The 25,199-nt window shown below is 39.0% G+C and overlaps 1 protein-coding gene, 5 non-coding genes and 1 pseudogene across 6 annotated transcripts in view; 6 read left to right on the top strand and 1 right to left on the bottom strand.

The window, feature by feature from the left end:
* The window catches only part of LOC134328699 (NACHT, LRR and PYD domains-containing protein 3-like), a 105,786-nt gene extending 101,773 nt beyond the window's left edge, over positions 1–4,013 (top strand). The window contains exons 10-12 of the mRNA XM_063009876.1: positions 2,874–3,047; positions 3,287–3,463; positions 3,778–4,013. Of these exons, the coding sequence (XP_062865946.1) occupies positions 2,874–3,047; positions 3,287–3,463; positions 3,778–3,784 (358 nt within the window). The 3' untranslated portion in view covers positions 3,785–4,013. The remainder of the gene's footprint in view (positions 1–2,873; positions 3,048–3,286; positions 3,464–3,777) is intronic.
* A 1,712-nt stretch (positions 4,014–5,725) lies between these two features.
* On the bottom strand, positions 5,726–16,607 carry LOC134328733 (zinc finger protein 883-like; annotated as a pseudogene).
* A 4,428-nt stretch (positions 16,608–21,035) lies between these two features.
* trnam-cau (transfer RNA methionine (anticodon CAU)) lies at positions 21,036–21,108 on the top strand. The gene has a single exon. It is a non-coding gene; the product is annotated as a tRNA-Met (tRNA).
* Positions 21,109–21,358: 250 nt separating this feature from the next.
* trnam-cau (transfer RNA methionine (anticodon CAU)) lies at positions 21,359–21,431 on the top strand. Its single transcript has one exon. It is a non-coding gene; the product is annotated as a tRNA-Met (tRNA).
* Positions 21,432–21,963: 532 nt separating this feature from the next.
* trnam-cau (transfer RNA methionine (anticodon CAU)) lies at positions 21,964–22,036 on the top strand. The gene has a single exon. It is a non-coding gene; the product is annotated as a tRNA-Met (tRNA).
* Positions 22,037–22,289: 253 nt separating this feature from the next.
* Positions 22,290–22,362, top strand: trnam-cau (transfer RNA methionine (anticodon CAU)). The gene has a single exon. It is a non-coding gene; the product is annotated as a tRNA-Met (tRNA).
* A 552-nt stretch (positions 22,363–22,914) lies between these two features.
* On the top strand, positions 22,915–22,987 carry trnam-cau (transfer RNA methionine (anticodon CAU)). Its single transcript has one exon. It is a non-coding gene; the product is annotated as a tRNA-Met (tRNA).
* Positions 22,988–25,199: the final 2,212 nt, after the last annotated feature.

The raw sequence follows: 25,199 nt of genomic DNA, 5'->3' as shown, positions 1-25,199 counted from the left end.
ACAAATATAATAATGGATATGTCTAAACTTCGGAAAATAAACACACACCCTAACGACTATCTAAAGAAATTTCTTGACATCAGAGAAAAATTTCACACCCACACACTACTTTTCACGGACAGTTCTAAAACAGAAAACTTAGTATCATCAGCAATAGTAGTCAAACAACATATAGAAAAGAAAGCCCTCCCATTAAACAGTTTAAGCTACACAGCAGAAGCACAAATAAGCTACAAATGGCGATATCATACATTGAACTATCAGATTCACAAAGAACACTAATCTGCACAGACTCTAAGTCATGCCTCCAAGAAATGGAAACACTATCACTCCATCATCCAATCCTGAACGAAATACAAAAAAAAAAACTAAAAGAACTCCACAACCAGAATTATGACATCTGACTGTGCTGGATTCCAGGACACTGCGGCATTGAGGGAAATGAAAAAGTGGATTGCTTAGCAAAAGAAACAACAAGAGGAAAAGCTGTAAACTGCAAACTCCCCCAATCAGATATTCACAACTTCACAACATCCACCCCAACATACAAACATGACCACAACTACCGACTGGGAAGAGACTGGGCACACACGCACATGAGACTGGGCACATGTCGTATTGGGCACACGCGCCTAACACATACACACCTGGTGAAGGGAGAACGTCCACCGATATGTGAACAATGCAATACACAAATAACCATTGAACATGTATTGACAAAGTGTACTAAATATAACATGGAACGACAAAGACTTGCAATACCAAATACTAGAGATGCATGAGTACCGATACTGGTATCGGGTATTAGCCCGATACCGCGCTCATTAACTCGTACTCGTACTCGCAAACGAGGCTCCGATACTAAACATCTGATACCGTGTGCCTAGTGCACGTTGCTGCGTTAACGCAGGGGTTTTCAACCTGTGGGGTGCGAGTGCTTGTCATTTTCACCCACTGGAGACAGATTGAATTATTCTCACTGACCACGCTCACACGCACGTTTAATGTTATTTAGTTCCGTTTGAAAAAAACCTTCAAAATAGAGCTAACAGCGAAGACAAGCCGGTTACAAAAGCAGCGACCGCTGTTATAGGACGTGTTTGTGTTCAATACTCTGTTCACAGTATCGATACAAATGATTCAGGAATCGATTCATTGTAAGCGCAGCGTAAGTTTCTTTTTTCAGTCAATTCTCCGTTTGTACTGTTATAATGAATGCTGCAGTTGTAAATAAACACCAACTACGACAGAACATTCTGTGTGACTCGCTTACCTTATAAAGCTCAGGCTTAATTATACTGGTTATTACCACAGAGCGGGAGCCGACTCAGAGTCGTTTACGATTTACCGAGGTGAACCACAAATGTACGTGCTGATAGAATCGGCTCAGATGGAATCGGACTGTATTATCTTTTTAAAGTAAATATTTCAATCAGCAGAATCGCATAGCATGTATGATGTGCACAACTTTAATTACATGCGTTTATTAATGAACGTTTACGTTAGCTTGTCAGAAGCTTTCTCAATGATGTCTGTGCTGTGTTTTTTTTTTTACAATTAGTGATGGCAACCCAAGCAACTGTTCCACTGCACTATTTTACACTAAAAACTACACTATAACATAATGCTCCAGATTGCATCATTTTAAATAGGTATCGGTATTGTATCAGCAAGTACAAAAATACATGTACTTGTACTCGTACTCGGTTGGGAAAAAATGGTATCGATGCATCCCTACCAAATACAATGGTTGAAATGTTTTTACAAAACCAAAACAGAAACACATAAATTTATTTGAAAAATACAGGACGGATAGTGCACATCTAGAACTAAACACAGAAAGGACAATAAACAAAGAATATGAATAAATAAACTGTACAACTGTTAGGTACCTATTGTAAGGGTTCCTGCGGTGTCGGGTGAACTTACCTCTGGTTCCCGGCGTCGCAGGTATTACAGAGCCACTGGAACAAAGGCCTTAAATTAGAGGCCTTCCAATTAAGGCTGACAACCTGCAGCTGTGCCTGCTTATTTAAGCAGGTACCATGCAGCCACAGGTTATCATGCCTTCTGTTTGGTTTGGTTTCTTTTAAATTAAGTTGGCTTTTTTGTGATCCTGAGATTGGCTCCTTCCCAGCTGTGGCTAGTGACAAAGCCATCTCGAACTTCGTACACGCGAACTTCGCACACGCGAGTTCGGGTTTTTCTCTTGTTCTCAACAGATCGACTCCTTCCCAGCGACAGCAACGTGCAGCTGCTGACATAGCCATCTGGTTCCCCGAACTGTGCTGAGACGAGTTTGGTTTTCTCTCTCATTTTCTATAGATCGGCTTTTTCCCAGCTGCGGCGAAGCACGGCTGGTAACAAAGCCATCTCATCGCCCAAACTTCACACACGCAAGTTCAGTTTTTCTCTTGTTCTCTATAGATCGGCTCCTTCCCTGCAGTGCTGAGCGCAACAGGCTTGCAAGCTGGCAATCGGGGTTCGCGGCTCAGCTGGGTTATATTCTTTTGTGTTTTTTCAGTGTTCCAGTGGTCAACGGCACCGTTCAGGGTTCACCCGATTTAATTTTCATTTCATTATTTGTTTACCTTTCGTTAATAAAATCTTTTGTTAAATTATCTCTACATCTTGGGTCCTGTGTATCACCCCTCGTAACACCTATCCTGCCATGAGAATGACCAATGTGTAAACATGGCGTTAAACAACAAACAAACACTCATGTTAGAATGTCAGCATCATCAATTCAACTGCTTTCACTTTCATCTGCAATGCAGTCTGGCTAATATTATCAGATCTGGTACTTGGATTCCACCTACTGCTGCAGGGTGACGTCTTTCATTTCTCTGACTGATCTGATTATTTCTCTCCAGGTTGTGGGAGTGTGATCTAACAGAGGAAAGTTGTGAAGTTCTGTCCTCAGTTCTCAGTTTAAACTCCTCCAGTCTGAAACATCTGAACCTGGGTAACAATGAACTGAAGGATTCAGGAGTGAAGCTGCTCTCTGCTGGACTGGAGAATCCACACTGTAAACTGGAGACACTGGGGTATGATCTTTACTTTTACACTGTAGATACAGAAGATCATTCATACAGAAACTGTTATTGATGTGTGTAGGAGTTTAATATTTTACTCATTTTCCCCACACAAGATAAAACACTTTATCATTAATATAATAGAATAGTTTTACATGTTGAAGATTTCTCAGTGATGTTGTCTGGTTGTGGATCTGAATGAAGATGGAGGAAGAGGTGGGAGAAGATGATATATGCATTTTCTTCTGCAGGTTAAATAACTGCAGTATTACAGATGAAGGTTTTACTGCTGTGGCTTCAGCTCTGAAATCAAATCCATCATCACATCTGAGAGAACTGTATCTGATCCACAATAATCCAGGAGAATCAGGAGTAAAACTGCTCAGAGATCTACAGGAGGATCCACAATGTAACCTGAAGAAGCCAAGGTAACTTGCTGTTGCTTCATACACAGTCACACCTAAACACACACATGTACCCATTACACACACATGTACACATTACACACACATGCACACATTACACTCACACATTACATACACATACACACATTACACACACATGCACACACTACATACACTACACGCACATGCAGTGGTATGTCTGTCTGTCAGGACTGTTCATTAGCAGAACTTCATCTGTATCAGGGTTCTTCAGTGGGTGCTGGTGTTTATACTGGTTCTGATTGTGTTAAGTCTGATAGGTGACTGAAAAATCTGATCATGTCTGATCTCTTCTACAGGTTCTGACTCTAACACACATGAATTATTAGATGAAGATGAAGAGCAGTAAAGATAAACACCATCTACTCTTCACACTGGGATTCTACATGGTGACGCTTTGTTCTTCTTCTTACTGCTCAAATCTGTAAACATGCTTTATGTAACTGTGCTCCTCTTGTGACATCACTTCCTATACAAGATCAACACTTTTAAACCCAATCTGAAGTGCCGATGGACCTTCTTGTTCTTCTATACAGTGGGGCCAAAAAGTATTTAGTCAGCCACTGATTGTGCAAGTTCTCCTACTTAGAAAGATGAGAGAGGTCTGTAATTTTCATCATAGGTACACTTCAACTATGAGAGACAAAATAAGAAAAAAAATCCAGGAAATCACATTGTAGGATTTTTAAAGAATTTATTTGTAAATTATGGTGGAAAATAAGTATTTTCTATGGGGTTGAGGTCTGTAGACTGGCTAGGCCACTCCAGGACCTTGAAATGCTTTTTACGGAGCCACTCCTTCGCACCCGAGCGGTGTGTTTGGGATCATTGTCATGCTGGAAGACCCAGCCACGTTCCATCTTCAATGCTCTCACTGATGGTTTTGGCTTAAAATCTCACGATACATGGCCCCGTTCATTCTTCCCTTAACACAGATCAGTCGTCCTGTCCCCTTTGCAGAAAAACAGCCCCAAAGCATGATGTTTCCACCCCTATGCTTCACAGTAGGTATGGTGTTCTTGGGATGCAACTCAGCATTCTTCTTCCTCCAAACACGACGAGTTGAGTTTTTACCATAAAGCTCCATTTTGGTTTCATCTGACCACATGATATTCTCCCAATCCTCTTCTGGATCATCCGTATGCTCTCTGGCAAACTTCAGACGGGCCTGGACATGTACTGGCTTAAGCAGGGGGACATGCCTGGCACTGCAGGTTTTGAGTCCCTCTCGGCGTAGTGTGTTACTGATGGTAGCCTTTGTTACTTTGGTCCCAGCTCTCTGCAGGTCATTCATCGGGTCCCTCCGTGTAGTTCTGTGATTTTTTGCTCACCGTTCTCATGATCATTTTGACCCCACGGGATGAGATCTTGCGTGGGGCCCCAGTTTGAGGGAGATTATCAATGGTCTTGTATGTCTTCCATTTTCTTACAATTGCTCCCACATTTTGTCTCTCATAGTTGTATAAGTGTACCTATGATGAAAATTACAGACCTCTCTCATCTTTCTAAGTACGAGAACTTGCACAATCAGTGGCTTACTAAATACTTTTTGGCCCCACTGTAAGTAGGACTGTGAATTTAAGTGATTCTGGTGGTAAAGAATCCCAGTAGTCCTGGTGAACATTTTCACCCAGCTTGTAAATATTGTACATATGTTTGTAAATAGTACTGAGTAACTTGGAGCATCTGTAAATAGTGAAAATAAACACATCTGGTTGGAATAGAAGTCCCTTGTGCAGTGGTTTTCCTCGCTCCTCTCCTTGACTGCTATGACTATGCACTTTACAACATCACAATCCTCAATAGAGCTGAACACAGAATTCCAGTTATCAATCAATGCTAAGTGTAAAAATTGATATATTATGACAGCACTAGCTGTTCACCCCTTCCCCAGCATGAACGTGAAGGATGCATTGTGTTAAATATATGAAGCTATTAGCCAACACTCATCCAGATGGACTGTTTATTATTGCTGGAGATTTTAATCATGCAAATCTCGAGTCTGTGCTCCCTAAATTCTACCAACGTGGACTTTGTGGCTACTCAGACCACATCACTGTTATGCTGATTCCAGCTTACAGACCGCTCACAGTGAGGCTAAACATGTTTTTATTTATATGAAAACAGGACAGAAGCTTTCAGGAATCAATAATTAGACAGAGGAATAAGGTTCAACATGTAGATATTTTATTAACAAACAAAGTAATAACAAACAAAATACATAAATGATCATATGAAAACATCAGATTGTACCAAACTAATTGTACCAAGTTATATAAGCCTAACCATGAAAATGTGTGAAAAAAGTTATACAAGTAACATCTGCGCCAACATATAAAAAAAATAATAATACATTTATTTATTGGCGCCTTTCAAAACACTCAAGGACACCTTACAATAAAAATCATCTGTACATAATTAATGACACAGATTAAGGGTAGGCTAGTTTAAAGACGTACGTTTAAGGCATGTTTTAAAACTAGGGAATGAATCAATGGTGCGAATGTCAGGAGGGAGAGAGTTCCAGAGATGTGGGGAAGAGTGGCTAAAAGCTCTAGCCCCAATAGTAGACAGACAGACCAAAGGAGTAGATAATTGGAGGACAGATGAAGATCTGAGTGTAAAGCAAGGAGTGTAGACATGAAGATCAGAGAGATATGGAGGTGCTAAATTATGGAGGAGCTTTGAATGTAAGCAGGAGGATTTTCAATATGATGTGATACTGGAGAAGCCAGTGAAGCTGCTTGAGAACTGGAGTAACATGTTGAGTGGAAGGTTCTAGAGATAATACGAGGGGCAGAATTCTGAACTAACTGAAGTTTATGTATAGCTTCATGAGGTAGACCAAAAAGGAGAGAGTTACAATAATCAATTTGGGATGTGATTAGGGCATGAACAAGAGCAGCAGCACTTCTAGGAGAAAGGAATGGACGTGGATGATTTATGTTACGTAAATGGAAATGAGCAGATCATGTGATATTGTTAATATGTGCATGAAATTAAAGATTGTGAGTGGAAGGTAAGACGGGTTCTCAATCATCACTGAGAATTTGTTAGATTTTGAAAGAGGAGATTTTGAAAATAGTAGAGGGCCCAGGACAGAGCCCTGATGGACACCACTAGTAACAGGAGATGACTGTGAATGAAAGTTTCTGAGTTGAACATACTGTACACGTCCAGAAATGTATGAAGAAAACCAATCAAGCACAGTAAGTAAGCATCACTAAGACCAATATATGCTAGCTGATCCAATATCTTTTTTTTTCCAATTCACTTCCACTATTAGCTAAAAGCATTCACTTACATCAGGCTCTAAACCTCCTGGTTCTACCCATTATTCACTCCACTATAGATAATCACATATTATTTTTCAGTAATAGTTTAACCTAAAGATGTATACTTTTATTATTACTATTTTCTTTAATAATGTAATAAGTTAATAACTTAATAATTATGTAATTTTATGTGTTATGTGTTGAGTTCAATAAATATTTGAATGATTCAGAATATAGGGCTGTGAATTTGATTCCCTGAGTGAGAGAAATAATCGACCTAACAAACTGATCTGTTATAAATCTGGATTTCCTGGTAATTTCCCTAAAAACTGACAGTGGTGCCCTGTAATTAATTATTAGCTATTAATTTAGCTTGTTTGGTACAATCTTATGTGTCACACTTGTGTCTAAACACTGATAAATGAGCAAAGCAGCTCCAACACTGACAGCATCATTTCTGTGAAATGTGAATGCACTGGTGTTTTTTTAGATATTCCTGTCTATTAAAACTCTTCTTACACTCTAAGCACTGATATGGTTTTACTCCAGTGTGGATGCGCTGGTGTATTTTGAGAGTACTCTGTTGATTAAAACTCTTTCCACACTGTGAGCACTGATACGGTTTCTCTCCAGTGTGAATGTGCTGGTGTTCTTTGAGACCACTCTGGAACCTAAAGCTCTTTCCACACTGTGAGCACTGATACGGTTTCTCTCCAGTGTGAATGCGCTGGTGTATTTTGAGATTACTCTGTTGATTAAAACTCTTCCCACACTGTGAGCACAAATACGGTTTCTCTCCAGTGTGAATGCGCTGGTGTTTTTTTTAGATCACTCTGTTCAATAAAACTCTTCCCACACTGTGAGCACTGATACAGTTTCTCTCCAGTGTGAATGCGCTGGTGTGATTTGAGATGACTCCGATAATTAAAACTCTTTCCACACTGTGAGCACTGATACGCTTTCTCCCTAGTGTGAATGTGCTGGTGTCTTTTAAGTTGACTCTGACAATAAAAACTCTTTCCACACTGTGAGCACTGATATGGTTTCTCTTCAGTGTGAATGTGCTGATGTCTTTTAAGTTGACTCTGACAATAAAAACTTTTTCCACACTGTGAGCACTGATACGGTTTCTCTCCAGTGTGAATGCGCTGGTGTTCTTTGAGATGACTCTGTGTATTAAAACTCGTTCCACACTGTGAGCACTGATATGGTTTCTCTCCAGAGTGAACTCGCTGGTGTTTTTTGAGATTACTCTGTTGATTAAAACTCTTCCCACACTGTGAGCACTGATATGGTTTTTCTCCAGTGTGAATGTGCTGGTGTCTTATAAGTTGACTCTGACAATAAAAACTCTTTCCACACTGTGAGCACTGAAATGGTTTCACGCCAGTGTGAATGTGCTGGTCTTCTTTCAGATCATTTTGTTTATTAAAACTCTTTCCACACTGTGAGCACTGATATAGTTTCTCTCCAGTGTGAATGCGCTGGTGTTTTTTTAGATTACTCTGATGATTAAAACTCCTTCCACACTCTGAGCACTGATATGGTTTCTCTCCAGTGTGAATGCGCTGGTGTCTTTTAAGAGCACCCCGGGTACTGAAGCTCTTCCCACACTGTGAGCACTGATATGGTTTCTCTCCAGCGTGAATGCGCTGGTGTTTTTTTAGATTATTCTGATGATTAAAACTCCTTCCACACTCTGAGCACTGATACGGTTTCTCTCCAGTGTGAATGCGCTGGTGTATTCTGAGAGCACCCCGGGTACTGAAGCTCTTCTTATACTGTGAGCAGACGTTTCCTTCTTCCTGTGTGGAACTGAGAGAAGTGTTAATGCTGACAGTACCAGAGGACGTTTGCTGATTACTGGAGCTTCTGGTGTGCGTCAGATCCTCATGTTCAGTCTTAATCTTCACCAGAGTCTCACATTTAACATGGTTGCAGCTCTTGATGTGATTGTGGAGGTGATTTTGGATTGTAGAGGAACATGGACACGAGGAGCAGCAGAAATCCTTGTTCAGTTCTGAAGCAGAAAATAATCAAATACATTTATAACATTATAAATAATAAAATACATTTATAACATTATAAATAATCAAATACATTTATAACATTATAAATAATCAAATACATTTATAACATTATAAATAATAAAGATTGTTAGTAATTGTTAAACTGAAATCTGATGCTAAAGTCCTGTAACGTGATTCATCCTGCATTCATCATTTCCTGCTCACACTGATCTGCATGAGCACAATACAAGCTTTCACTGTATGATGCTTCATCCCAGCTGCCTCTGATTCTATTCAATCCAAATCTTATTTTACTCAAGATAAAAAATATCTTACTGAGTTCATCTTTATCTTCAGCTTCTTCCTTCTTCACAGGCTTAATCTGGAACCCTCCAGAATGTTGGTCCACTGGGGTGAGGTGTTCCTCAGGGATCGAGGTTCCTTCACCTGAAATTTCTTTGTTTTGTGAAGAAAAAAATAAGGTTGTTATTGTTGGTAGTAACGACCAACTTCTTTATTAAGCACTTAAGTTAGAACTAACAGACACGTACTTCTACACTACCTGTCAAAAAAGACGACCAATAAACCTTTGTAATAATAAACCTTAATAATAATAATAACAATACAACCCCAAATAAAAAAAAAACTTGGGACAGTATGGAAAACTTGACTTTTATTTGATGTCAGACAGGATGAACCTGAGATATTTCATCTTTTATCTGCTCAACTTCATTTCATTTATTAATAAACATCCATTCCTGCATTTCAGGCCTGCAACACATTCCAAAAAAAGTTGGGACTGTTCTCTATTGGGGACAGGTCAGGACTGCAGGCAGGCCAGTCCAGTACCCGTACCCTCTTATTCCTCAGCCACGCCTTTGTAATGTGTGCAGCAGGTGGATTTGTATCGTCTTGTTAAAAAATGCTGGACATCCCTGGAAAAGACGACGTCTTGAAGGCAGCACATGTTGCTGATAACAGTCTGGATCCTTTTTGTCTTTGGTCCGGATCACATGCTGTCCATTTTTCCATAAAAAGACCTGAAATGCTGATTCATCTGACCACAATAGATGTTTCAGATGGCGGCGCATGCACCTGAGCGTCTAACCAGGCTTAGTGAGCTACTGTTTATTTATTTGCCAATTTACTGCGTTTTCACTTGAATCACTCGTGTGAACTACACATACGACAGACAGACGCTGATGGACATTCATTTATACCGCTTTAAGTGTTGTTTTGGACCGTCTATTCAAGTTCAACCAGCTACTTCCAGAGGTGAGCAGAACACCACGTCAAAGCGAGCTGTTCATCCCATCAGGAAGAGCCAAAACAGGGGTAAATGTGGAGGTTTGCGCACTAAGCTAAAACTACCTTGTATCTTCCTGGCCAATATGCCATGACAAAATAAAAATCTGGACACAGAAGAGGCTCATGGACTGCAGCTAAACCACAGCGTGGTGGAACTGATGAGGAGCTTCTGTGGTGGTGTTTGCCTTTATGTAAACAAAACCTGGTGCATGGTCATAGTTAATACCTACTGCTCTGCTGACCTGGAATACCTGGTTATAACGTGTAGACCCTTTATAACCAGGTATTATAACCACCAGAGGTTTCCTGCATTGTTACTGCTGCAGTTTATATCCCTCCAGATGCTAATGCTAACGTAGCTATAAAAGACCTTTGTGAACCCAGTTAGAATCTTTATTGTTTCTGGGGACTCATCTCTCCAGGACCATCAGCACACACAATCATGTATATATTGAATATATCAGCTTATATACTCGACTTTATTTATTCTCATTCATTACCCAATCATTCAGCCACTTGTATTCACCTGGCATTACTCTGTAATTATATACTAGTCTACACTATCGGTGATGGTGGACGCTGGCGCATTTGGCTGCCGCTACCGTTACCGTATTTTACCGTATTTTATTGTATTTTTATCGTTTTTCGTTTTCATCTTTTTACACACCTTGTGGATCTATTTCTTTTATGTTACTTTTGATACTTTTATTTGTGCTTTTGATACTTTTTGTTCTTTCTACTGTACATCGCGTCTGCGGCCGGTGGTGAACGGTGGATGAGTTTTCCTGGGATCGGCACGATGTTGAACTATTCCGTTGACCAGCTGAGGAAGTTCAACAACTGCACTACTCCATCGTGTATTTCAGTCATCAAACAGCTTGGACTCCTTCGCCGGCCTCGTTATATTCACAGGGGCTCCCGGAGAAAGCTTGTTTATCTTCGAAACGGTAACGCTATTCCATCCTTCTGGTCAGCCGTGCGCACTGTCGCTCCGCAAACACGTCATCAGAGCGCTGCTGCCTTGCACACCAGTAGCGGTGTAGTCTCCATGACAACGCTGTCCACGGAGTGGGATGGGAAACGCGGAGTGGACTTAGCAAATCTCCGTTCTCTTCCTCGTTCCTCACAGCCAACTACACAACAATACCACTTGAAAATGGCATTGCTTAATGTTCGTTCACTCAACACAAAAAGTACTGTACTTAGTGAATTTATATCTGACAGTGAACTAGACTTTTTCTGTCTCACTGAAACTTGGCATAAACCCTTGGATTATTTTATGTTAAATCAGACCACGCCAATGGGATACTCGTATATTGATGAACCTCGTATGGAAGGGCGAGGTGGTGGTGTTGCTGCAGTCTATAGGGATGATATTAAAATAACCACTTTGTCTTTTCCTGCTGCTCTTTCTTTTGAACACCTGGCTTTCAAGTTGTCAGGGCCTACTCCTCTGGTCACTGCTGTAGTTTATCGTCCGCCAAAGCCAAACGCTTCCTTTCTCTCTGATTTTTCAGATTTTTTAACCCAGCTTAGTGCCCTCTCATCCTCTGTACTGCTTATGGGTGATTTTAACATCCATATTGATGACAACAACTGTAAATTTGCCAGGGAATTTTTGGAATTGTTACAGTGTTTTAATTTCACACAACATATACATTTTCCAACTCATAAAAAAGGTCATACTCTTGACCTTGTCTGCTCTACTGGTGTCCTAGTTCATCAGCCGTCCAGCCATGACCTTACTGTCTCTGATCATTTGACAATCATCATGGACATTGAGGTCACTAGGCCCATCACTAGAGCTAAACGTAAAATATCCTTCAGGAATCTTCAATATATCTCTCCCTCTGCTTTCTCAGATTCTCTTGTTAAAAAGATGTCTGTCTGTCCTGTACTGTCTAGTAATTCATCTGACCTTGTCAATTACTATAATGACATACTCGCCTCATGTCTTGATGAGCTGGCTCCTTTGAGAACCAAATTTGTTTCATTTAGTCATTCCGCACCATGGTACACAATTGAGCTTCACCAAATGAAATCCCGTAAACGCCAGCTTGAAAGACTTTATAAGAAAACCGGTCTAACAGTACATTATCAGATTTATTCTGATTATCTTCAACATTACAAAGACGCTCTTACGGCAGCCCGATCCACTTACTATTCCGAACTCATACATGCTGGATCAACAAATCCTAAGACTCTCTTTTCCACAATAAATAAACTTCTCAAACCAGTTGACAATACTACCAATTCCTTTACAGTTGACAAGTGTAACTCTTACCTCTCATTTTTTCAAACAAAAGTTGAGAATATCCACAATTTTCTGACAGTTTCCCCTGTCATCTCTGTTTCTCCGCCTATCTCATCTCAATTTATTACCCAGCCTCTGTCTCAGTTCTCACCTGTGTCTCATTTGGACCTATCTGAGATCTTAACAGGGATGCGAAGCTCCACTTGTGTTTTGGATCCAGCTCCATCAAAACTTGTTAAGGGTTGTTTTCCAGTTATCTCATCACTTATCACAGAGATAATCAATTCCTCTCTTAGTTCTGGCTCAGTCCCTCAATCACTCAAATTGGCTGCTGTTACTCCCATACTTAAAAAACCTGGACTTGACTCTAACATTATGAGTAACTTTCGGCCCATTTCCAATCTTCCATTTCTGTCGAAAATACTGGAACGTGTTGTTGCCTCACAGCTCAAAGATCACCTAAATTCCAATAATCTATTTGAATCATTTCAGTCTGGTTTCCGCCCCCAGCACAGCACTGAGTCAGCCCTCCTCAAAGTCACAAATGACCTTCTTCTTTCCTCAGACTCTGGACAAATTAATATTCTCGTCCTCCTTGATCTTACTGCAGCTTTTGACACCATTAATCACTCCATTCTTCTGTCCCGCCTTGAATCCTCTGTCAACATCACTGGTACTGCCCTTTTGTGGTTAAGGTCATATCTCGTAAACAGACAACAGTTTGTTAATATCAACAATTGTAGTTCTGCCATTGCTCCACTGTCCCAAGGCGTTCCCCAAGGCTCAGTGTTAGGTCCCCTTTTGTTTATTCTTTATATGCTCCCCCTTGGTGACATCATACGTCGGCATGGTTTACATTTCCACTGCTATGCTGATGATATTCAGCTTTACATCTCCTCCAAATCCATTAATACTGAACTTCACTCCACTCTGACAAATTGCATCACTGAAATGAAATTGTGGATGAAAGCTAATTTCCTCAAATTAAACTGTGAAAAATCAGATATGATCATCGTAGGTCCTACAATCCTGGCAAAAACCACAAAAAATTTTCAAATTACCATTGATAATGACACTTTGTCTCCGTCTTCTAACATCCGAAATCTTGGTGTAATTTTTGATAGCAACCTCTCTTTTGACCGCCATGTAAATCACATCACCAAAACTGCTTTCTTTCATCTAAAAAACATAGCACGTCTACGTCCATCACTCTCCTTTTCTGCCGCCGAAACCTTGATTCATGCTTTTATTACATCCAGAATTGATTATTGCAATAGCATCCTTTATGGTACATCTAACAAAATCCTAAAAAAACTTCAGTATATCCAGAATTCAGCTGCTCGCCTCCTTACTCATACTCGCTCCCGTGATCATATTACACCTGTTCTACAAAAACTTCATTGGCTTCCCGTTGCTCAACGCATTCAATTCAAAATTCTTCTATTCACTCACAAAGCTCTCCATAATCAGGCCCCATCCTACCTCACCGACCTGCTCCATCAGCACATTCCCTCCCGTAGCCTTCGCTCTTCTGAGGCTAACCTACTGTCCATACCCTCTAGGACCAAGCACCGGACCTGGGGTGACAGGGCCTTTTCCATAGCTGCTCCATCTTTATGGAATGCTCTCCCCAAACACCTACGAGATTGTCCTGACCTGTCCAAATTCAAGTCACTTCTCAAAACTCATCTATTCAATATGGCATTTAACTTGTAACAACACGAAATAAATGCTTTTATTTTTGCTATTCTTTTTAATAGTTTTTATACTTAGATCACGACAGAAATGTGAAGTCCTAGATCCTAAAACTTGTAAAGTTTTCAGTTTCCTGATTGCATGTAAATCTGTCCTGTTTCTGTCTAATTTTAAGAAATTGTTCTATATTTGTTGTTCTCTCTCATAATTTAGCTAATTTTTAATGAACTGTCTTATGCTGCTCTCTTTGTTTTTATCTTAATTATTCTTGATGTTGATGTACTATTTTGATTTTGTACTATGATTTGTATGGTGTATGTACGTATTTGTTTTGATTATTTGTCTTATGTAAAGCGTCTTTGAGTATCTTGAAAAGCGCTATATAAATAAAATGTATTATTATTATTATTACACACTGTACAGTCAGCATGATCTGTTTAATATTCTTTACTTCTGTCTCCTCATTTCACTCACCTGCTCACTTATGCACTAAAATACACAAATATTACAAGTAATTCAGACACGACCAAATTAAGAGAAATTATTTTATAAAAACGTTATAAAAATATCTTACTGAGTTCATTTGTATCTTCAGGTTCTTCCTGCTTCAAAGGCTTCATCTGGAAACCTCCACACTGTTGGTCCTCTGAGAAGAGCAGTTCCACAGAAGCAACAAGTTCCGGAGGGATTAAAGTGACTTCACCTGAAATTCATCAATATGAGAAGAAGAAACTCAACAACTGGAGGAAACTGAAGGTTGTGGGTTTGATTTCCAATTACAAATAAATACTACTTAGATTAAAACTCAAATTCAAACTGGAGTGTAGCAGCACAGGACAGTACGGTACAGTACAGGTTCTAATCCCACTATCCACATTCTCTTATTACTGATTAGTGACTCCAATAAAAACCACACTGTACCTCAATGTACTGTACCACACTGTACTGTACCACACTGTACTGTACCATACTGTACTGCACCACACTGCACTGTACCACACTGTACCACACTGTACTGTACCACACTGTACTGTAACAGACTGTACTAACACAGTGTACTGTACCACACTGTACCACACTGTACTGTACTGTACCACACTGTACTGTACCATACTGTACTGTACCATACTGTACTGTATCATACTGTACTACACTGTACTGTACCACACTGTACTGTGCCACACTGTTCTGTACCATGTTGTACTGCACCACACTGTACTGTACTATACTGTACTGTACCACACTGTACCATACTGTACTGTACCATGCTGTACTGTACCATACTATACTATATCACTCTGTACTGTACCATACCACACTGTACCATACTGTACTGTACCATACTGTACTGTACCGTACTATACTGTACTATACCACACTGTACCATGCTGTACTGTACCATACTATACTATATCACTCTGTACTGTACCATACTGTACTATATCACACTGTACTGTACCACACTGTGCTGTACCATACTGTACTGTACCTCACTGTACTGGCATCATGCTCCACATTTACTTACAGAAGAAATCATCATCACCTTCATCCTCCTCCTTTTGTATTGTTCTCTTCTGGAATTCTTCATTTTGTAGATCCACAGGGGTGACGTATCCCTCTTCTGCTGACTGCATTATTAAAGCTCTAACATGTATTCATAATTAAAGGGAAATTCTTTAGACTGTTGTAACTGGCTGTTGTTATTGTTATGAACTGAAGCTGGTCTGTACACAACCAAACTGACACTTTGCTTAAGTTTGCCATCACATTATTTCAAATTCCTACAGTAAAATGATCTCAAAATTAGTTAACTTAACAAGATTAGTAGTAGAGTAAGTGTTCTTCATGATCATAGGGGTGACATTTAATAATAATTTGATTTGCTTATTTTATTGCTTTTCAAAAAGTGGTATTAACTCAACCGAATAGACACTTCACATGAGTTTGAGATCCGATCACAACAAATTCCTACAGTAAAAATTTCGGAAATGTATTTCATTAATAAAAGAAATCTTGAATTGAGTGGATTTTGTGCATCAGAACACGGTAAATAATGTTTAATAAACTAGTTTTACCCTCTTTAACACTTCGGGTACCGTAATACATGGTTTAGACACGCAGTAAACAATTACAGATGCTCGCTTACACTTTTCACCTGACTGTGTCTATAAAACTCTACAAACCACCTGTAAACAAAGTTCCACTATAAACAAAGTTCCACTGTAAACAAAGTTCCACTGTAAACAAAGTTCCACTGTAAACAAAGTTCAAAAATATCACGTGTTTATATAAACATGTGGGATTTAATCATGAAGAAGCTCAATTGATTCATTTTGCTGGGTCGGTTCAAATGAATCGGTTCATCAGTACTGAATCATGTGTGATGCTAACAGTTAGCGGAGCAGCTAATAGTTTGTGTGTTTAAATGAAAGCAGAGTTAAAGCTCCTCAAGTCCTCACAGTGATGTTTTATTATAAACTCTAGTTTTATTATTAATTAAAATTTAGTTATAATGAAATATAAGGGTTATAATTAAATCCATATTTTACTTACAGATGAGGCTCTACAGTACAAACACAGCAGCTTCTTGTTCTTCTTATGATGGTTAATGGAGGATGGCAGAACAACTTAAGACGCACCAGCGCCACCGACTGGACTGGAGTTGAACAGCAGATTAGCAGTAATAAAGCTCCATTAGCACCTCTGTATCTCAGCTAGATTTAGAGAGGACTACAGTGTGCAGTGTTGGGGGTAACACGGTACAAAGTAACACATTACAGTAATGTCATTACTTTTTTCTGTAACGGCATCGTGGTGCGGCGTCGTCTGCACGCTTGGCATCGGCTGAGCTTACTCGTGTGTTTCAAAGTGATCTTGAGGTTACATTAAAAGTTGTGACACTAAGCTCTGTTTATGAGGGAGTGTGTGAGTGTGTGTTTTCTTTAGGTAAAGTGTGTTGCTTTATTTAATATTTTTCTCTGTTATTAGTCTCGTCCATTTCGTTCTTTTCTTTAAAGATTTGCTTAGAGCTGGATTTCTCTTTGTTGTTGTTTTCATTGTTATTTAGAAATTTTATAAATAAATTGTGTGTTTTGGAAAGATTGTTTCCTCCTCATTATTTCATTATTGTAGTAGTATTATGTTACATCCCCATCACTCATAGATCACTACGGGATGTAACACTTATGTTAATGCTTTTTCATTGTGAATCCACTATGAGGGTTTACATTGTGCATTTGTGTTTGAATACACTGCTGCAGGGTTTACAGTGTTCAGTATTTGTTTTGATGTGAAACTGGTTTATGGGAACTAAGTTTATGGTAAAGTTTGTGCAAGTTCTTCAAGTTGTACAAAGCAAACTGACTAAAGCAATTTAGTACAACATTTCTGACTCTGCCTTTATGAATTTTTACATTTATTTTATTATTATATTTGTATTAATAGATGTACACTTAACATTTCTATGATACATTTGAATGGAGTTAATTTTTATAAAGCAAGTTAACTATGGTACCATGGACTTGACTATGGTACCATGAACGTAATGAAATTGCTTCAGAGTTACAAAATATCTTTAAATTATGGCAATAAAAATGTAGCTGGCATTACAATTTGTGACATGATAAAACTTAATATCAATAACTTGATTTTAAAGTAATGAGAAATAATATCTTGCATCAAGATGATTAATTTAAATAGTTTAATAATGCATGTATCTTACTCTAAATAAGGGGCTCATCTGTGAAAAATGATGGTGCCTACAAGTGATACAAAATATTATGACAAGCTACATCTTTGTACTCGGTTGAAACTGAGCATTAAACTAAGAAAGCTTCAATATCACATGAGGGAATTAACAAGATTGACAAAATGGGTCATTTAATATTTTATTTTACAGTCAAAACCTCTTCAAGTAGTAAACATTATTAAAAAAAAAACTATACAAACAAAAGAGCATCTATACACCTGTTCGAAATCCGAGATGCATTACTAAGCTCACTACTGAGGCATCTTAATATTTCAACGTTATTTTTACTCAAGAACGAGTGAGAATCGGAAGCGTCCTTAGTGATGAAGGCAATCCCAGAATTCATTGCGGCATCTCCTCTCTCACAGAAAAATAAACATGGCTGACGGTGCAGACAGGAAGTTATTTTCAAACGTAAATAAATAATTATTGATTTTTAACTAGTGTTTTTATTTGCAAGTTTGGGCTTGGCAGCAAATGTAACAGTTATCTGTACACTAATCCAGATGTTATATTGACTTGTTAGCACTGTCCCACCTCATTCCATTAGTTTTAATGGCAAAATGCTAAATGCTAAATGCGATACCCGATGGAATCGCTAAGTAGCGCATCCGAATAACCTGCCTTATAAGTCGAAAACTTATTTAAATCCTCTCTACTGAGGCAGCTGCCTGTGTAGGTAGTAAGACAGCAAGGCAGCTCACTAGGTTTTCCAACACACTGGTAGATATTACATGGAAAATGAGAACGGTGTGAATTTTCGTTTTTGTGTCAAGCAGCAAAAAAGTTGTAGCATGATGTATTTTATTTAATTTGCATGAAGTGACATCACACGTCCTGCGATGTGACTATTGCGCATGCACACATCGTGATGACGATGCTGAAACGATATATCGTGCAGCCCTATTTGATTCTCATCCAGTTCTTGATGCTTACATTTAGGTCGTGAGTTCGATCCTCACACAGGGCAAGACCTTTGATGTACCAGTTTAGTTACTGTGCCTAATCTAAGCCTTTGATGTACCAGTTTAGTTACTGTGCCTAATCTAAGCCTTTGATGTACCAGTTTAGTTACTGTGTCTAATCTAAGCCTTTGATGTACCAGTTTAGTTACTGTGCCTAATCTAAGCCTTTGATGTACCAGTTTAGTTACTGTGCCTAATCTAAGCCTTTGATGTACCAGTTTAGTTACTGTGCCTAATCTAAGCCTTTGATGTACCAGTTTAGTTACTGTGTCTAATCTAAGCCTTTGATGTACCAGTTTAGTTACTGTGCCTAATCTAAGCCTTTGATGTACCAGTTTAGTTACTGTGCCTAATCTAAGCCTTTGATGTACCAGTTTAGTTACTGTGCCTAATCTAAGCCTTTGATGTACCAGTTTAGTTACTGTGCCTAATCTAAGCCTTTGATGTACCAGTTTAGTTACTGTGCCTAATCTAAGCCTTTGATGTACCAGTTTAGTTACTGTGCCTAATCTAAGCCTTTGATGTACCAGTTTAGTTACTGTGCCTAATCTAAGCCTTTGATGTACCAGTTTAGTTACTGTGCCTAATCTAAGCCTTTGATGTACCAGTTTAGTTACTGTGCCTAATCTAAGCCTTTGATGTACCAGTTTAGTTACTGTGCCTAATCTAAGCCTTTGATGTACCAGTTTAGTTACTGTGCCTAATCTAAGCCTTTGATGTACCAGTTTAGTTACTGTGCCTAATCTAAGCCTTTGATGTACCAGTTTAGTTACTGTGCCTAATCTAAGCCTTTGATGTACCAGTTTAGTTACTAGGGGTGTAACGATACACTCTGCTCACGATTTGATTCGATTCATGATACTGAGTTCACGATTCGATTTTCTCATGATTTTTTTTAAGTGTAAACAGTGCAAAACAATGCACATTTGCTTGTACATTTTTTAAACAAAAAAAAAAAACTTCAGTCCCTTGCAATTAAAGGTAATTACCAAGAACAGAGTACTTTACTGTAACCTAACAGGTTTACCAAATTTAAGTTACTTATCGCCATCTTAAATTGAAAATCAAAGTAATCAAACAAGCTCATTGAGCTGAGCTGAGTCTTTAAACAAATTTTCTTTGTTGCTTGAACTAATGTATTAACAAATGACATGTAAAATGAATTAGTAATGTAAAAAAAAACATTGTATCAAATGTTTATTATTTAAATGGCTTTATTTATATACTCAACATGGAACAGAGTGCTACAACAATAAATTATAAAACACAAAAACAAAGACCCATCTCAATTAGACCAAAAGGTCTGATTGTGTATATTACTTGTAAATTTGCATCTAGAGTGAAAGAACACATCAACAAAGCATCACTCAACAAAATATAAATGAAAATGTGCAAAAGGAAAATCAGCATCCAGGTGACGGTATTTGTAAGTATTTAGTGAAGATTGGCATTCAGAAAAACCGAGCTCATCTTTGAGGGGTTGATCCTGTTTCTCCTTTCTGTTATGATCTGCCCTGTTTTGGAAAAGATTCTCTCTGAGGGGACAGATGTTGCTACAATACACAGTGACATGTATAAGATGTGGGTCTCAGTGGGTCTGAACTTCTCTGTTAAAGTGGTTCCTCGTGTCCAAACTTGACTGTTTCCTGTCACTCATTTTCCTCACCTTTCCAGCGTGTAATGTCTGGCTACGTAAAGCGCAATGTAAAACTTCATCAAGTGCTCTCTGTCTTTCTCTCTCTTTCACTCCCTCCTGTTAATGTGCACGCTGTCCGTGTCTGCTGTGTTCATCAGCACTGTAAAAAAAACAGGTAGTGAACATACACTTACAGACAGAATGGTGTGAGTTTGATTCTCATCCAGTTTTTGATGCTTACATTTAGGTCATGAGTTTGATCCTCTCACTGGGCAAGACCTTTGAGGGACCAGTTTAGTTGCTGAGCTTAATCTAAGCCCAACACTGTAAATTGAACAATTAGAGAGCCTTCTTACAGTCAGAAGGGTGTGAGTTTGATTCTCATCCAGTTCTTGATGCTTACATTTAGGTCGTGAGTTCAAGGCAAGGCCTTTGAGGGACCAGTTGAGTTACTGTGCCTAATCTAAGCCCAGTTAGCAGACTGGTTTCATGTCATTTAGTGACTTTCATCAGCACTGTAAATAGAACAGGTAGTAAACATTCATTTACAGTCAGAAAGGTGTGAGTTTGATTCTCATCCAGTTTTTGATGCTTAGATTTAGATTCTACTTTTCAATATTATATTCAATTTAATATTATATTCAGATGTCTCCACGTGTCTTTTTCAGCCTCGTTAGCGCAGTCAGTAGCGCGTCAGTCTCATAATCTGAAGATCGTGAGTTCGATCCTCACATGGGGCAAGGCCTTTGAGGGACCAGTTTAGTTACTGTGCCTAATCTAAGCCCAGTTAGCAGACTGGTTTCATGTCATTTAGTGACTTTCATCAGCACTGTAAATAGAACAGGTAAACATTCTTTTACAGTCAGAAGGGTGTGAGTTTGATTCTCATCTTGTTCTTGATGCTTACATTTAGATTCTGCTTTTCAAAAATGTGCTTAAACTTCAGCCAATGAAACGGTCAGATTCAGATGTCTCCACATGTCTCTGTCAGCCTCGTTAGCGCAGTAGGTAGTGCGTCAGTCTCATAATCTGAAGGTCGTGAGTTTGATCCTCACACGGGGCAAGGACTTTGAGGGACCAGTTTAGTTGCAGACTGGTTTAGTGACTTTCATCAGCACTGTAAATAGAACAGATGGTGAACATACAATTACAGTCAGAAGGGTGTGAGTTTGATTCCATTTTTTTATGCTTAGATTTAGATTCTGCATTTCAATATTTAAATTTATTATCTAAACTACAACTACAAAAACTGCCAGATTCAGTCTAGACATGTTGCTGTCAGCCTCGTTAGCGCAGTAGGTAGTGTGTCAGTCTCATAATCTGAAGGTTGTAAGTTCGATCTTCCCACGGGGCAAGGCCTTTGAGGGACCAGTTGAGTTATTGTGCCTAATCTAAGCCCAGTTAACAGACTGGTTTCATGTCATTTAGTGACTTTTACCAGCACTGTAAATAGAACAGGTAGTAAACATTAATTTACAGTCAGAAGGGTGTGAGTTTGATTCTCATCCAGTTTTTGATGCTTAGATTTGGATTCTGCTTTTCAATATTATATTCAATTTAATATTATATTCAGATGTCTCCACATGACTTTGTCAGCCTCGTTAGCGCAGTAGGTAGCGCGTCAGTCTCATAATCTGAAGGTCGTGAGTTCAATCCTCACATGGGGCAAGGCCTTTGAGGGACCAGTTTAGTTACTGTGCCTAACCTAAGCCCAGTTAGCAGACTGGTTTCATGTCATTTAGTGACTTTCATCAGCACTGTAAATAGAACAGGTAGTAAATATTCATTTACAGTCAGAAGGGTGTGAGTTTGATTCTCATCTTGTTCTTGATGCTTACATTTAGATTCTGCTTTTCAAAAATGTGCTTAAACTTCAGCCAATGAAACGGTCAGATTCAGATGTCTCCACATGTCTCTGTCAGCCTCGTTAGCGCAGTAGGTAGCGCGTCAGTCTCATAATCTGAAGGTCGTGAGTTAGATTCTCACACGGGGCAAGTCTTTGAGGGACCAGTTTAGTTACTGTGCCTAACCTAAGCCCAGTTAGCAGACTGGTTTCATGTCATTCAGTGACTTTTACCAGCACTGTAAATAGAACAGGTAGTGAACATACACTTACAGTCAGAAGGGTGTGAGTTTAATTCTCATCTTGTTTTTGATGCTTACATTTAGATTCTGCTTTTCAATATTGTGCCTAAACTTCAGCCAATGAAATGGTCAGATTCAGATGTCTCCACATGTCTCTGTCAGCCTCGTTAGCACAGTAGGTAGCGCGTCAGTCTCATAATCTGAAAGTCAAGAGTTTGATCCTCACACAGGACAAGGCCTTTGAGGGACCAGTTTAGTTGCAGACTGGTTTTATGTCATTTAGTGACTTTCATCAGCACTGTAAATAGAACAGGTGGTGAACATACACTTACAGTCAGAAGGGTGTGAGTTCGATTCAATTTTTTATGATTAGATTTAGATTCTGCATTTCAATATTTAAATTTATTATCTAAACTACAACTACAAAAACTGCCAGATTCAGTCTAGACATGTTGCTGTAAGCCTCGTTAGCGCAGTAAGTAGCGCGTCAGTCTCATAATCTGAAGGTCGTGAGTTCGACCCTCCCATGGGGCAAGGCCTTTCGGAGACCAGTTTAGTTACTGTGCCTAATCTAAGCCCAGTTAACAGACTGGTTTCATGTCATTTAGTGACTTTCATCAGCACTGTAAATAGAACAGGTGGTGAACATACACTTAGTCAGAAGGGTGTGAGTTTGATTCTCATCTTGTTCTTGATGCTTATATTTAGATTCTGCTTTTCGAAAATGTGCCTAAACTTCAGCCAATGAAACGGTCAGATTCAGATGTCTCCACATGTCTCTGTCAGCCTCGTTAGCGCAGTAGGTAGCGCGTCAGTGTCATAATCTGAAGGTCTTGAGTTCGATCCTCACACAGGACAAGGCCTTTGAGGGACCAGTTTAGTTGCAGACTGGTTTTATGTCATTTAGTGACTTTCATCAGCACTGTAAATAGAACAGGTGGTGAACATACAGTCAGAAGGGTGTGAGTTTGATTCAATTTTTTTATGCTTAGATTTAGATTCTGCATTTCAATATTTAAATGTATTATCTAAACTACAACTACAAAAACTGCCAGATTCAGTCTAAACATGTTGCTGTCAGCCTCATTAGTGCAGTAAGTAGCGTGTCAGTCTCATAACCTAAAGGTCATGAGTTCGATCCTCACATGGGGCAAGGCCTTTGAAGGACCAGTTTAGTTACTGTGCCTAATCCAAGCCCACTTAGCAGACTTTCATCAGCACTGTAAATAGAACAGGGAATTTACATTCAGAAGGATGTGAGATTTAAAGAATCAGTTTTTTGCCTCATGCATGATAGAAAGCGTGCAGCACAGCGTTTTTATTTCTTTCTGGATCAATAAAGTATCTATCTATGGAGGACGAAAAATGACATAAGTATAAATAAATAAATGCACAAATAAATAATGCAATAAATAAATAAATAAACTAATAAATACATTTTCGTCATGAAAAAGGACATATTTAAATAAATGGCTTGAATCTATTTTTATATTTCCATTAGGGCTGTCGAAGTTAACGCGATAATAACGCATTAACGCAATCTCAATTTAACGCGATTATAAAAATTAGTGCCGTTAACGCAAATTCTAGTTCATGTTGAGACTTGACTGGTAGAACAAACGTTTTAATGTCGGACTTGCCACCGTTTTTCATTTGCGGTTTGTTAACATAATGTTACCGAGCGTCGTAGTGTCGTAGTAATGCACTTGCATAATAAAGAAGCTGCCAGTCCTCCATTCACGTAACGCTAGGACGGACACTTCAAAATCCTCCTTTTGGAGTGAACTGGTTTCATTTTTGATCAATATTATTTACCATTGGCTCAGGTACATGTCAAAACAAATGCTTTGTATTTCATTGGTTTAACAGCCTCATTTCACTGCTTACAGCGCTACCACTGGCCAATCGGAGAAGGTCCGCCCTCTTAATGCTAGTCTGTGATTGGGTGGTTGAATTTCGCCCGCCCTCTCTGTTTTGTAAACACCGCTACCTGAGTCAATCACTCAGCTCTCATGATCAGGAACGCGGTGAAAATGCCAAAAAGTAAACTTTTGAGGCAGCGATGAACGGACCTAAATATGAAAAGACACAACATTTAGTGAGTAAAACAGTCATTTGTTATATAATTCTTGCTTAAATTGGTCAAAAACTCTGTTATATGGGTTCTGGATTCATTCTGTGTGTTGCAGTAGCATGTCCCCCTCTTCCTAATATGATGTCCGGCTTTTTGCGGTGTAATGTCCTCCTTTTTGTTACTATGAATCTGGCCACCCTAGTCTAAACACACTCAGTTCGTGTAGAAACGTCCATTAAACCACTGGATAGTATAACTGCCTAGTATGTGAGTGAATAAAACAGTTTTCTCTTGTCCCAGCAGTTTTTAACATCAGTACATTTAGCATAAAATGTGTTCACCATTTTAACTGTAACATTTCACTTAAAAATCCTTGTTTTCTATAACATTTACACAGATTTTTTTTAATGCGATTAATCGCGATTAACTATATGAAATTCTGAGATTAATCGCGATTAAAAATTTTAATCGTTTGACAGCCCTAATTTCCATACATCAGATTTTATTGACTACTTTCTGTTTGGCCTGGAAAGAGTAACTGATGGTTTAGTTCAGCTCAGTGCTGATATGGATGTGGACATTGACCCAACTGTGTTAGACAGTCTTCAAGAAGTCGCCCGCCAACTTCACATTCTCTCAGAGACAGAGGAAGTGAACGTTGGACGTCCATCC

Source organism: Trichomycterus rosablanca, chromosome 15 (assembly GCF_030014385.1).
Source record: "Trichomycterus rosablanca isolate fTriRos1 chromosome 15, fTriRos1.hap1, whole genome shotgun sequence".
Lineage (NCBI taxonomy): Eukaryota > Metazoa > Chordata > Actinopteri > Siluriformes > Trichomycteridae > Trichomycterus > Trichomycterus rosablanca.
Note: the sequence above shows the minus strand (reverse complement) of the source record. Positions and strands in the feature narration are given on the sequence as shown.